At 46.6% G+C, this 13,821-nt stretch overlaps 1 protein-coding gene across 1 annotated transcript in view; it reads left to right on the top strand.

Moving 5' to 3' along the window:
* Positions 1-13,821, top strand: part of GDPD4 (glycerophosphodiester phosphodiesterase domain containing 4) — a 33,715-nt gene that overhangs the window by 12,522 nt on the left and 7,372 nt on the right. Inside the window, 8 exon segments of the mRNA XM_080576366.1 lie at positions 1,819-2,027; positions 2,767-2,870; positions 3,729-3,822; positions 8,402-8,461; positions 10,031-10,129; positions 11,450-11,543; positions 13,030-13,175; positions 13,518-13,600. Of these exon segments, the coding sequence (XP_080432492.1) occupies positions 1,845-2,027; positions 2,767-2,870; positions 3,729-3,822; positions 8,402-8,461; positions 10,031-10,129; positions 11,450-11,543; positions 13,030-13,175; positions 13,518-13,600 (863 nt within the window). The 5' untranslated portion in view covers positions 1,819-1,844.

Genomic DNA, 13,821 nt, shown 5'->3' on the forward strand with positions numbered 1-13,821 from the left:
TCTCCATTAAGAATGCAGTAGCAAATTTCATGGTCCTCTGACAGCAAAGCTGCTGGTTTTGAACCAGTGTCTTCATTGCTATTGCTGGAGGGAAAGGATGAAGCATTAAATAAAGGGCTGGGGAAAAAAACGATGCTGTGCTTCACTGATGGGGAAAATCATGGTCTAGGGATCCTACTAGAAGGTAACAAATACTGCACCCGCATGGCACATGTAAACCTTCTGGTAAGAGCTCTGAAGGTTCAAACGTATTCAGAAGACACAGCTGGGGCAATTTGGCAATCGCTGGGCTTATGCCAGGTATATTTTAGTCCAGGTGACTAGGACAGCAGGATCAAATGTCATCTACACCACTCACCGGTGGCACAGAGCCCACAAACCGCCTGTGCTGGGTTACTCAAGAGCAGGCTCACCATGTCGCCATGTGAGAGCAGCATCAATTTTTTACCAGGGGGTGACCTCCTGCTGCCTCCGGATCTGATGCTGGTGAACTGAGTGTCGTGGATGGGCAAACACCTCTGTCTCAGGAAGGCATTCAGGGCATGGCACACGCGGGCACTTCTTGGTTAGGAGCAGCCTGAACTGACAACTCTTGTGCTTCATTTCCATCCCCTCTCCTTTGCAACCCAGCTGCTGTTAGGCTGGGAACATATAGCAGGAAATACATGAGGAGAGCATCATTTCCGTTTTAACTTGCATCTTGTTTTATTTGTGCCTTCTGCAAACTGATCATAGGGCTGGATTTTTGGGGTTGTTTTTATGTAGTGTCAATTTGCAAGCTGTTATCCATTCATTTCTGCAAAGAAACGCAGGACTTGGAGTTGTTTGCAAACTATTTACGTGTACATTTTACCCGCGTGTGTAGTGCAGCAATCTGTTCATTTTTGCTCTTAAATTACTGTTATTACATCAGATAAATTAAGGGGATTGGACTCCTGAGCTGGGACTTTGCAGCAGATATGCCTGCATCTGAACATGACCGGTACGGACTCAGGGGCACTATGGCACTCGGAGAGCATCTCAGGCTATCTCTGTTCTCCAAAGAAGCGATGGATAGCGGTGCCTGTTCGTCTGCCAACACAGGACTATTTTTCCTTAATGTTTCCTTGTGGTCTCGACAGTGCCCTGCTGGGCAAATTGCTCTTTGCTGGCACACCCCCTGTGCTGTTCGCTTCACTGCTAACACCGGCTGCAATTTACCACCGGAGTCTTTGTTTAAAGTCCCGATTATGAACAGATCTCCCATGTGTGCATCTTTACAGCTGTTCTTTCTGGCCTTCCAACACGCTGCCAGTAGAGCTCTTTGAGTCAGGAAATAGTTTTTCCATCAGGGATCGGTCTCTGCAGCACTGCAGTTTTTCTGGGATAAGAGGGCTGTGTCCTGGGAGAGTTTTGGTCCCTTTCCTACCTGAACTACTTAAACTGGTAAGGGGTTGCAGAGAGGTCACAGCGATATTGAGCTAATTCCCATGGCTAAGTTCATCTCAGGTTCATCTGACATTATTTGGGAATCTGCATGGAGGGCTAAAGTTAATGATTTCCTTTCCCAGAGCTCCCTGTAGAGTCAAAGGGAGGCAGAGGTTCCCTCAGAGGTGATGCAGAGCACCAAAGTTATAACCACTGACCACTCAGGGGACTTGAAATGACCGTACTTTTCTTCTAGACATCTCTCTCAGGGGTATAAAGTTAGGTGGGGTGTCCTCAGCCACCTTTCCTGCTGGTCTCTGCATCCTCTTGGGAACAATTCCTCTCCTTCTGACACAAAAAGCTTACCCCGAAGGCAAGGAGACTCACATCAATCTTGTGACCTCATTTCAGGAGGAAGATGAGATAAAGCTCTTCAGATGGAGGCCAGTTCCACCAGCCTCAAGAGGATCAAGTTTGGGAAGCTGAAGGTGGTACGTCGGCACTTGCTGCAGAGGTACGAGCACCAGCCCTTCATCTCCTGCCTGGCGGGTTTCTACAGCTGCCGGTGGAAGCGGTACCAACGCAGAAGGACCGAGCCTGGGAAATGCTGCTGCAAGACGGTAAATTAGCTCAGAATCAGCAAAGACATTCATTTCTGCACTGGGAAAAGTCAGTCCAAGCTGAGAAGCAGTTGATGCTGTGGGTCAAAGGCCTCACCTCCCTTAGAGCCCAGCGCGGTCTCTTGGTGTCCTAGATGGCAGCTCCTGGGGCTGGAGGGCTTGCTGTGCTTCTCTGGCAGGCTCAGTTTGTCTGTGCCACCATGGAGAGAGTGTCCCCGTGTGGCTGGTGGTGTGGGGCAGCTGCGGGTCCCTGTGGTGCCAGCCCTGCTCCAGCAGGGCCACCCCGAGCAGGGGGCCCAGCCCCACGTCCAGGCGGCTGCTGGAGATCCCCAAGGAGGAGCCCCCAGCCCCTCTCTGGGCAGCCTGTGCCAGGGCTCCGGCACCCGCCCAGCCCAGCAGTGCTTCCTGAGGGGCAGAGGGCACCTCCTGGGCTCCAGGCTGGGCCCGGGGCCTCTGGGCCTGGCCCCGGGCACCCCTGAGCAGAGCCTGGCTCCGGCCTCTCGGCACCTCCCGGCAGTGCTGGTGGCCATGGCTGGCAGCCCCCGGAGCCTCCTCTGCTCCAGGCCCAGCAGCCCCAGCTCTCGCAGCCTCTCCTCGTAGGACAAGGTCGGCTTCAGAAGGTCCAGCATCAAGCCACGTGTTTCACGGACAGCCTAGAAGCAAGCAGTGACTGCTGTTTGCTCTGCTTTTTTCGGAGTGAACGAGGCTCTGACCGATTGTCCTTCTTCTCCCTCTCTAGCGGGAATGCGTGTTTTTCCCGTTGCTCGTTGGAGCTTTCTGCTTTTCTCTCGTCTTCCTGTACATGTGGGGTGAAGCGAAAAATGACTACAACAACTTTGACTGGTAAGTGCCACGTTTTCCTCCTTTCCCACTCGGGTTTTAATGAGACACCCCAGGTAGGCCGGGCACTTCAGTCACGAGCCAAAGCTTTGGTCCCTTCACATCTTGGTTCTGGCACCCAAAATGAACTCCCAGGGTCTCCAGAGGTGCTGAGGCTCTGCCCTTTGCTTGGCTACGGTGTACAGGTTTAAGTGTGGATTTGTGAGAAAGATAACAACCGCTGTTGCAAAAATGGTGAATGAAAGGGACTAAATGGCTCTTTCCTTCCCTTAGTCTTCTTTTCTTTTTTCCTGTTCCCTCTGAAGAAGCATAGTGGCTGGCATCAGAGGTATTGCAGCAGCTATCTCGGAGCAAAGAGAATTGCATGTTCCCAGTCTGGAGACAGAGAAATAACCAGTGTGGTTTTATGCAAATCCTTTCCTTCTGCACTGTGTAGGTAGCAGTTATGTAAATCTGGCCCCTAAAATTAGATGCCATCCAGATAGCTCAAATACCATGAGAAGGGGAGGTGTAATAATGTTATTCATTGTTATAATAATATAATATATATAATATTATATATACATATAATATTATATATTATATATAATACAAATATATAATAATAATTATATTATATTATATATAATATATAAAAATATATGTAATATATAATAATATATAATAATGTGTAATAATGTTATTCAGGTGTAATAATGTTATTGAGCCTTTGGATAAAAAGGAAAGCTTCCCTCTCTCTCCTTGGGATACGCCTCTGTAGCTCCTCCAGCTTTCTGGCGTTTTCTCCTTCAAATATATTTTCCCTGCAGCCCCTGTGCTAATGTGCCACAAATGCTATTATAAGGTTTTATTGCTTTTTAGGTATAACTATGGGAACCTGGGCTTCTGGTTCCTCTGGTCTCTTGTTCTCCTGGTAGTGGCCGCAATCCTGTTCATGTACATCGCGCTGCTGTTGGTAAGTAAGGCTCCTGTTAAGGAGTGAGTTACGGGCCTAGAAAATAAATACAGGGATGGTTTAATGTATCAGACCAAAGTTCAGCCTAGCCCTGACACTTGACAGTAGCTACCTGGGGAGGACTGGGAACACAATGAGCATTTGTGGTACTTTCTCCCACCTGCGGATGAGCATTTTCAACACAGGTGTCTCTGAGCTAGATGTAGGTTCTGTGATTTCCCTCAGTGATTTCCCTTTGGTGAATTTGACCCATTTCTCCATCAACACAAGCGAAGCTGTGCCAGTATTGGTTATGCGGAAGCTGAGTTTTGTTATTTGACAGCAGGGAAGTATGGAGATCTGAGTCTTGTAGTGGTGATGTGTTGTCAAAGTAGAGTTATTCCTCTAACCCTGAACTGTAAAACTCACGAGAAGAAGGGAAACATTATCACTAAAGCTGCCTTGATTCTCTCTGCCTTGCTGGAGGGTTTGTCTCCAGTTGGAGACCGCAGATGTGGTCACAAAACACTCCTTAAGTTTATGCCCAAAGAGGTTTATGTTCCTGAGGTCTTCACTTTTCCAAACTGCATTAAATTTTCCCCACTTTCAGTCTCATTCCTGCTCCAGCTTGCGTTTTGAGATGCCAGGTGCTGGGGCTGACGCTGTGGCTTTGACTCACCTCTGTGACCAAGGCAACTGGCTTTTATCATCAGTTCCTGCTGCTCCTACCCGTTCATTGACGTCTCATCATATAGCCAGCCTGTAAATTGCCCGTGGCAGGGAACCTCTCTTAGCCTTGCTCACGCAGTGCCCAACACAACAGATTTCCAAGGTCCTTTGTCCCTGCTGAAGTACAAATAAATAGTGATTTTATTTCAGTGCTAGCAATAAAATAACAAAGTGAGAAATAGGACAGCTGCTTGGCCATGCTACAAGCAATCAATAGCATTATAAAAGCTGTGGAATAACTTATCTCTAAGTAGGTCAAATAACAATATTTAATTACAAGGATTTTGAGGCGTGCTGGTGGCTGTAGAGCTTAATGTCTGTTATTTAGCTAGGTCTACCTAGCTTTCCTGGTGTTAATGGATCAGTGTGGGTAGTTTGGTGGTTGCAATGTTACTTTGGGCAACTCTGAGCTTTGCCAAAGATGCATGTGCGGTCAGGATCCATTTGCTCCTCATCTTCATGAAGCTGTTAAGTAACCCACCTAAAGTCACTGGGTATTTCTAAGGGCACTTGCCCTGCTTGCTTGCATCGCTATGTCCATCATGTCTAATTTGGCAAGACTCCTGCATGCACTGATGTTAAGTTCTGGGAGGCACAAGGCTGTTTGTGCTCCTGCTATCTCAAAATGTGCAGTGGCTTTCCACAGAGGCAAAAGAAGCCGGGCATGGCTACAGCAAGTCAGGGACCTCCCACCTTGGGGTGCATCAGCCTACTGCTATCCCACCAAAAACATTCATCTCCAGAGGTTCAGCACTCTTGAGCAACCACAGCCAGCTGGCACTTCCCTGAGCACTTCTCCCTCCTACCCAAGTGATGTTCAGGGGGCGTAACACAGCAGAAATACCTTCTGCATTGAGCCACTGGTGGTTCCTGTGATGTGTGACTTCCCTACAAGACTGTTGGTATCACGCATCATAGCTAGACTTAGGTTAAACCATGGTCTGTTCTTCACCAGGTCTTAGGCACACGTAGAAACCCTTTTTGAACCATGGTGGGCTGTGACCATGTTGGCTCCGTGTGAAAACTTGCTTTTGCCTTGTTTCCTAAGAGGCTGGCTGTGCTGCCTGCCTGTTATTTCTCAACAGTTTTTGGCTGAATCAGCCAATTTCAATCACCTGGGACAGACATCCTGACCTGCAGGGACATGGGATGGGGATGTGGAGGAGGGAGGATTCCACGTGTTGCAGGAAGGACCAGAGATCTTCACCCAGGCAATGCTTCCTTGTGATGTTTTGCATCACTAGTCCCGTGTGTCAGAAAGCTGAGCACGCTGATGCCCTTGCTGGAGCAGAGTTTTTACAGCAAGCAGTGCTTGGCGTGGTTTTGTTTGTGAGCATCGTAGTCTCTTCCTCCACCCAACTGGGGCCTGGAGGCCTCCTTCCACGTCCTTATTGTGAACCACTGAAGCAAACACTCTTCTGCCCAGCAGCCACCAGTGGCTGAACAAAGTGCTGCACAACAAAGCACTTGCTGTCTGTGCAAAGGCTCTCTCCGCCTGCATGCATCAGTGTAATTTTCTTCAGACAATCAGTTTCAATTAATTTAATTGTTATCACTCCCAAGGCAATCTTCTCATCCCCATTAGAGCTAAAAGGTTAAGCTGCGGGGTCTTGTTGTAGGACAGTTCAGGCTCAGGGGAGAAGAAAAATACTTTCTTGTTCAGTCTTTCAAACACAGAAGATGATATTTGCCTCTCTGCAGTTAAACACATTCATTCCAAGGGGTTTTGGGGAGGTAACTCCTGACTGTATAATGTAAAGGGGTTCAGATGTGCTGGGGCCTCTGCATTCATACGCTAAGAAGAGGACTCAAAATTGTACATTGGCACTGAAGCCCAAAGAGTGACCTCAAGCCTTCATCCCTGAGAGACTGGGGTATCATGGAAGCTCTGAAAGCCTGCATTTTTTTTTTTGCCAGAAAGTGAATGTAGAAACCTGGCTTGTGCTGTCAAGCCCCCATTGCAGTGAATCCCAGGGTATGTGTAGGAGCAGTTTGGAGGAGCCAGACCTGCTGGTGGTGGTTGTCCTTTGGCCTGAAGAAGTCTTGCTGTAGGTGGAACCGTGTGAGACACTGCTAAACACAGCTGCTCTCCATGGAAGAGCAGATCAGACAGGTCCTGAGGCAGCTTTTGAGGAGCCAGAGCACACAGAGGACAGATCTTGTCCACATCACATCATCTCACCGGTCCATCAAGACGTGTTCTCCTCCAGTGACCAGTGGAGCAACTGCAAGAGTTCCTCCTTCACCATCCGAGGATGAAACTTGGTGATTATTCTTCTTGTAAGCTGGTAATGAGCCGTTACCTCTATCCATAAAAATGAGCTTTTCCTCCAATGGCATCCCCAAATATGCTGCATCTTTTGTAGGAAAGTTACACAGGAGTAGCAGGGGAGAGTCTAGTTGAGCACGGCCTCTGAAGTAGGCGTTTGGATGCACCTTAGGCATGGACCAAGTCTTTGTAACATTGCTTGAAGAAAAGGGGAGATTTTGAAAGTGTCTTTTCCCTTCATTTTTCTAAAATGGCTTATTTAAATGTGCCTGGTTTAAGATCTTCAGCAGTAATTCAGTTCTCCGTGAACTGCTCCCGCGGTTACTCATCATGTCCTGGGTGTAGGATTCAATTAAAGGAGGCTGACATGTCAAGTAGCCCTTAAAGGCTGATCTGTATTCTCTGTTGAGCTTATCTTGCCTCAAATCAGCATCATCCTGGAAAGAGAGGGTATTTGTAGCTGGGTCAGAATCACCTTACATTCCTTTATAGTTGGGTTTCAGGAGAACAGCTCCCCTTCCCAACACATTATTGCCCTAAATCTCTTTGTCCTGCTTTCACACAGTCCCACTGTGTTACAGTCTGCAAGGACCTGGATCATAAATTATCATCTCAGTGGAGCACTGAGGACTGCTAACAGATGTTTTTTCTCTAAACCCTCATATCTGGTGATACTGGTTCCCAGACCGTCCCTTACACTTGTTGGGAAGCTTGCTCCATGCACCTGAGCATAGACCCACGTGTTTGCACAGCAGCAAGGCGTCTGGGCTGGTGAAACTCATCACAAGGCACCTGGGCTGGTGAAACTCGTCACCAGGTTCATCAGTTGTCTGTGACAACCTGAAGCTAGTCTCCAGAAGAGCCACGGACTGGTTTTCCTCATCCTTTACTTGGTGTTCAGGGCATCTCAGGTTGTCCCCTGCCCTGGCTGGGGTTTTTGCTGTCCTTAAGGGACCCTGATCCCCAAGGGCTCCAACCTGCCAGCAGGGAAAGGAACACACCAGCCATAGGGCCACAGCTGGGGATTAAAAATTAACCTAATACAAACCAGAGGTTTTGAATCTCCAAGGCAGTTTTCCACGTTCTGAGATGTGCATTTCTTGCATTTCTTGCAATTACTGTCACTGTGTGCTTTCCTTTGCTCTCTGCTCTGTTTTTCTGTTTGTTTGTTTGTTTTGTGTTTTTGGGTTTTTTTTGAGACTTTTATTCCCTGAGCTGTCCCCCATGGATGATGTGCCTTTAGTGACAACAAATACATAGAAAAAAAGTAAGGTTGCTGCTCTATTTTTCATGTCATGGCTGCTGGCCCAGGCCATATTCTATATATCAGAGTGCAGTCACAAAGTGTGTACCCCAAAATGCTCAACTATCTGTCACCCATGAGAAGGTTTTGACCCTACAAGGCAGTTTTGGTGAGTGCTTGGCCATTTCAGGAACATATTTACTGTAGCAATAACCGCTTCTCTCCATCCACCTGTCCTGCCTTGCCATTGTGCACAAAGGTCTAGAGTAAAGTGACTTCCCTATGCAAAAATAATTCCAGAAATGCCTCATTTTGTCATTTTGTACCAGGATGCAAATAATCTCTTCTTGCTTTCCCAGGTCCTAGCGATGTGTTTGCTTGCAGAAGGTCAGCAGCTGTACCTGCACTGGAGTCACAAGGTGGGGAGAGGGTTTTCTGGTAACCCTAACCATGCTTTAAACCATCAGCTTGTGGTGTTTCCCTGCATGCAAAACAGCTTAGATCATAGGAGAGAGGGAGGAGGTTAATCTTAGGAGGCTTTAAATATCCGTACTAATGATATCTCCAAGTGAGCTAATCACCCCAAGCTCCCTGTGCAGTCAGATGAGGGAAATGAACCCTCCGAGGATGCAAATCATCCAGCTGGTCATAGACACTTAAATTGAGATGAGATGAATCACACCTAAAGTACCTTTTTTCCCCACTGGCTCTAAAAGGAGCCCGTGGTGACTCACTGAGGTGAGGATGTCTGCATTTGACATGCCTACATGTGGTTGCATGTAGACAAAGGCAAAGTTTCCATGAGGAGCACAGCGTAAGTCCCTGTAGCAGGACCCAACAGCTTTAAAAACGGTGGCTGCTTCCTCTGCAGAACAGAAACCTGGCTTTTCCAAGGCATCCTGGTGCCCCGTGTCTTTTGGTCTTGGGGTGGTTTTGGAAAAGCCACGTGGAGTTTGGAAGGCATAGAAACAACTCCTCAGGGAGCTGTTGCTGCAAAATGATGCTTTAGAAACCACCTTTCTTAAGAACTTCTTGAAAGCCAGGTGAGGCTTTTAAAAAATAAGCCATGAAGCTTAGGGGAAAGCATAATAAGATTGCAAATCTTGCTGTGAAGGGGAATAGTTGAATGTCAGAATACTCCATCCTCTGTTTCTCCATTTACACAGTGGAAACGATCAATTTTACTATCAAAAATGGGCTTCCAGAAGATCCAGAAAGCTGTAGAGCAATTTGTGGAAAATACCAACACTGCGTCCCTATGTGGAAGAGATTAGGGACTGATTATTAGGATGCTGATCTGTAGGATCTCCCTGAAGACTAGTTAGGGCCTTGGTTCCAGTTTCTACTTGTGTTTAGTTCTCAGCAGACAAATAAGGTTCCAGGAAGAGCCTGCCATCATAACTGCTTGGTACCAACCTGGGCAAGAAGCCACAGCACAGAATGAGCTACCCCTTCACTTTTCTTTTAGTTAAAGATTAAATTCTTATTTCTGAACTACAGAAAAGTTTGCAGTTGCTGAAGCCTCTTCCAAAGCAACTCAGCATAAGGAAGCTGTGCTGATGTCTCTTTTGGGTTTAACTTGGTGTTTCTGAGTTCAGCCAACTACAGAATTTAACGATAGTTGTTCATCTAGGCTCCATCTGCATCAACAGACAGAGAGAGGCATCCCTTATCATAAAGCAAGTGGAAATGGATCACCTCTGTAAATTCCTCTCTTTCTCCCGTGACTAGAGAGGGAGCCTTGAGGGCTGACTCAGGTTAGGTACTTAACTTGTAAAATCAGTTTTGCCATACAGAAAATCCAATTTATAGCACTGTGGGTCTGGTTTTAGTCCCATTAGATCTCTTTGTCTATGAAGTGGCACAGCCAAGCTTGTGCATCCCGAATGTATTGAGTCCAAGCTGATTAAAGAAGCCTGTTAGGCAAATAGATTGCACACCCTATGCAGAAATACCAAAGCTTATTAATGTCCTTTGTATCTCCCCAGATTGGGACTTTTCTTGTCCTGGGCTTCTCTATCACAGCCCTCTTCATATTATCTGTACTCTGGGGAGATCAGTGGAAAACAGTCCGCCTCTCATTCCAGGTAAGAGGTTTGTTTGAAAGGAGGTTCTTTGAAAAAAGCAACTGGTTTCTTGAAGTGTTGTGTGGCAATCAGTGGAAAATATTCCATATGGTAAATGTTTTTCACATGGGTTTTCCTGGCAGTCTGTGCAGTTTTGCATAGACTTTTATTAAGACTTAACATTTCCCGTAGGAAGGAAGGAAGCCAAGACCTGAGGTTTGGTATCAAGCTATTTGTTTGATATAACATGTCTCCTTTGGGGAAGTCGTATCTTTTTTTCCCTTTTTTTTGGCAAACTTGTTTTAAGTGCACTGTTAATTAGCAGGTGCTGAGGGCAGGTAAATCAGATCCGTTTGGCTGGTGGGGTTACTGGAGTGAGAACTCACTCCCTACTCAGCTCATGCCAGCTCAGCAGCTTTTAGCATTAGCCCAATTTCAGTCTCCTGCGACCCAGAAGAACTTCATTCCCTGAGGAAGGGAATCAGGGCTAATGCACTGGCAAAGGTAAAGAGAAAGTGTCAGCTTCTCCTCCCCTTTTCAGACTCTAGGGGAGGAGGATGGGGAGAAGGAGACACAAAATCTTTTGGGTTTCCCACAGGTGTGGTTTATTTTGGGTGTTCATGCCCTTTGAGATGCTTCAGCTGCTGTTCCCAAAGGACACCAGTCTTTAGCAGATCCTGTGTTCTGTCCACTAGCCCTGCATAACTATCTCAAATATCCTGGACATCTCAGGTGGCACCTTTGTTTATGCAACTGCATCCTGCTTCTGGTCAAAAGAAGTTGGGATCAGGTATCCAGGGCAGACGTTCTCACACACAATGACATCTCTCAATGACTTCTGCTTTTCTTCAACCCTTACATTTTAGAGAGTTGGCCAAGCGGTAGGAAAGGCTGAGGAAATTCCGGTTTGTTGACATTAGATTGATGATTTAGTTGCAGTGGAGATGACTGTTACATGGATAAGATTGGACTGGATTAGATTGGATTAAAACTGGTGCTCTCTGGAAGATGTTCACAGGTTATGACGTAGTAGTAAAGGTGATTGTTTGCCAAACCATCCTGGACAAGGACAGACTTGTCCCTTTTGGCTGGTTGAGAGGAAAGGAGAGCTTTATACTGAAGTGAGGAGCACTCCTCAGTGCGGGGAACCAGCCAGGCACATCTCTCTGCCCTGACTCAGGAGGTGTTTTGTGGATCCAACCTGGGTGTGGGAGAGAAGATAAACTGCTGATGTCCACAGCAGGAGCCCATCTATGTGGGAGGCTGCAGCTGTGTTGGGGCTTGTTTCTGTCTGTATCCACACTTCATCCTTTGAATAAAATCCTTTTTTCTCCTTTCCAGATCACAGCCCCCTATCTCCACATAGGGGCAATAACTATCATGGTCCTCCTCTCCTGGCCCATGGCTCTGTATGCCATCAGAGCAGATAAGAAAGGTACAGTAGCTCTGCTTCCTGCTCCCTGTATGACAAAAGACACATATCAGTGTGGAAAATCAAGCGTGCAGGAGCCGTTTCCTCCCACATCCACATTCCAGCTAGAGTTGAATTTTAGTTTTTGAGTATTCCAGAGAAATTAGCAGGGCTGGGGCTTAGCCTATGCACTGTCTCGGGCCTGTCCATACTTGTTAGTGATTTGCATGCTACCTTGCAAAGTTTTGGTGTATACCAAGGTAGTGACAAGCCCTAAAGATAAGGAGATTAGCAAAAGTCCCCAAGTTCTAGATCATGCGTGAAAATTTGGTCAGAATTTTGCAGGAGAGAGCAACCAGTGTCCGAAATTGCTATGCTCAGTTTCACTGTCTCAGAAAGTCAGTCCATACTAGAGGATCTTAGGAGAAGCCAGATAGGATGGGGAAAAGAGCTTTCAGATTGGTTGTTAAGGAATTTTGCTTTCCTTTCCTGGTGTTATCCCTTTGAGAGCTCCAGGAAGTGTAAGGGCAAGGAGTCAAGAACAACTGCAGAAGAGCCTGGCTCTGGCTCTTTTTCTCTGACCCAGTTTCTCCATATATCCAGTGTTGTCTACATGACACCCATCTGCAGATGTTGAGTTGTAACAGAAACCATTGACTTCAGACAGAATGTGCTGGTGGGAGCATTTTGTTTCCTACCTAGGAATTTCTCTACATTTAACTGCAGCTGGGGGTAGGGAGGAACATGTTGGGACCCAAGACTTTACAACCCACTGTGCCTAATGGTCACTCAACTCCATACATTGACTTGGTGTAACCCCAAGTTCTTTCAGAGCCACTAATACAGTGTGCAGAGGGGTGGTGGTACCCACCTAAATAAGGAATTTTGGTGCACAGGTGCTTCTCAGAGGAACTGTTTCATTCTCTGAGGTGAAGGTTGCCCACTGGGACTCTTGAGTAATATGTCAACAGACTCCAGAGACCATAGGTAATGACTTGGCAGGTTTCTGAGATGCAGTACCCATGCAGTCAGTGTCAGTAGGAGACTGCATGTCACATACAGAAAGCCACTGACAGCAGTCTGAAGGAACCAGGGAAGCATTCACCTGGAGGGGAATGAAACTTTAAAATGTTGCCTGCTCTTATTTGAGTAAGAAAAAAAAAAAAAAAGCATCCTTCTGTTGAGGATCATTCCTCTACAGGTGGGGGAAATTGCATTGCATCATCTCCAATGAAAAAGAAATGAAGGCTGTGTCTTGCTGGAAGGCATAGTGAGATGCAATTGCAGCACAAAACTTGCAATCCTAGCCTAAACAGCCCAAATCCTTCTTTGTCCTGGACTGTATTGTTTGGACAGACGGTGAAAATTAGGGGAAGAAGGGATGGAAAATGGGATGGGACAAAGCCCAACAGTTACTTAGCTGGAGGGCTGTATTAAAAGTCAAGCTGCAAGGCAAACGCTGTGCTACCAAATGGATTAACTCTAGCATTCCTCCTTCAAATTTTTGCAGTTGTTCAGGTGGTAATTGTTGGTCCATACCTGGCTATCCTTCTCTTTCTTTTCTTGATACCTCTGGGGATGTACTCTCCTTGCATCAGAGAGGAGGGGACACTTGGACCAAAGCCAGCCCTCATTGGACACCGCGGAGCACCGATGGTAGGTTTGGAGAAGCTATTTTACATCATTTCCTCATCCTGTGTGCTGTTGCCTTCATCATCATCATTTTTTCCCCCCAAGAAATCAATGGAGGGTGGAAAGGGAGACATTTCCGTTTGGAACTGTGTGCCAAATGATCGCTCTGTGGGTTTGCTAACAGGGAACCCTGAGGGACATGGTGGGTTTGGTGGCTAAGGTGGAAGAAAGCAAACGGGAGACTTTAACAAGATAATGGTGGTCCTTTAATACAAAACAGGCGTTACAAGGAGACAGAAAGTATTTACAGAGTCCTCCAGAGTGTGTCTAAAGCCAGTCTGCTCATGGCCCATTTTTTTTCCCCAGCTGGCACCAGAAAACACTGAGATGTCATTTCAGAAGACAATTGAACATGGTGGGGATGGTCTTGAAACAGATGTCACCATTAGGTAAGGGAAAAACATCACACTTCCCAAAGCAGATACTTCTTCTAAGAGTTGCCTTTGGAGCCATGTAATTTTGGGCAATTTGGTTCTGCCAACGGCTGGGACAGGGTCCCTCAGCTGCTGCATGATGCTAAGGGCTGTGGGACATGGCTCTTCTCAATAAGCTCTTATCTAACAGTCATTATTTCTACAGTATATTTTAAATACTTTTGCAACATACAGAG

The sequence above is a fragment of the Anser brachyrhynchus genome (assembly GCF_964034855.1).
Source record: "Anser brachyrhynchus genome assembly, chromosome: 1".
Lineage (NCBI taxonomy): Eukaryota > Metazoa > Chordata > Aves > Anseriformes > Anatidae > Anser > Anser brachyrhynchus.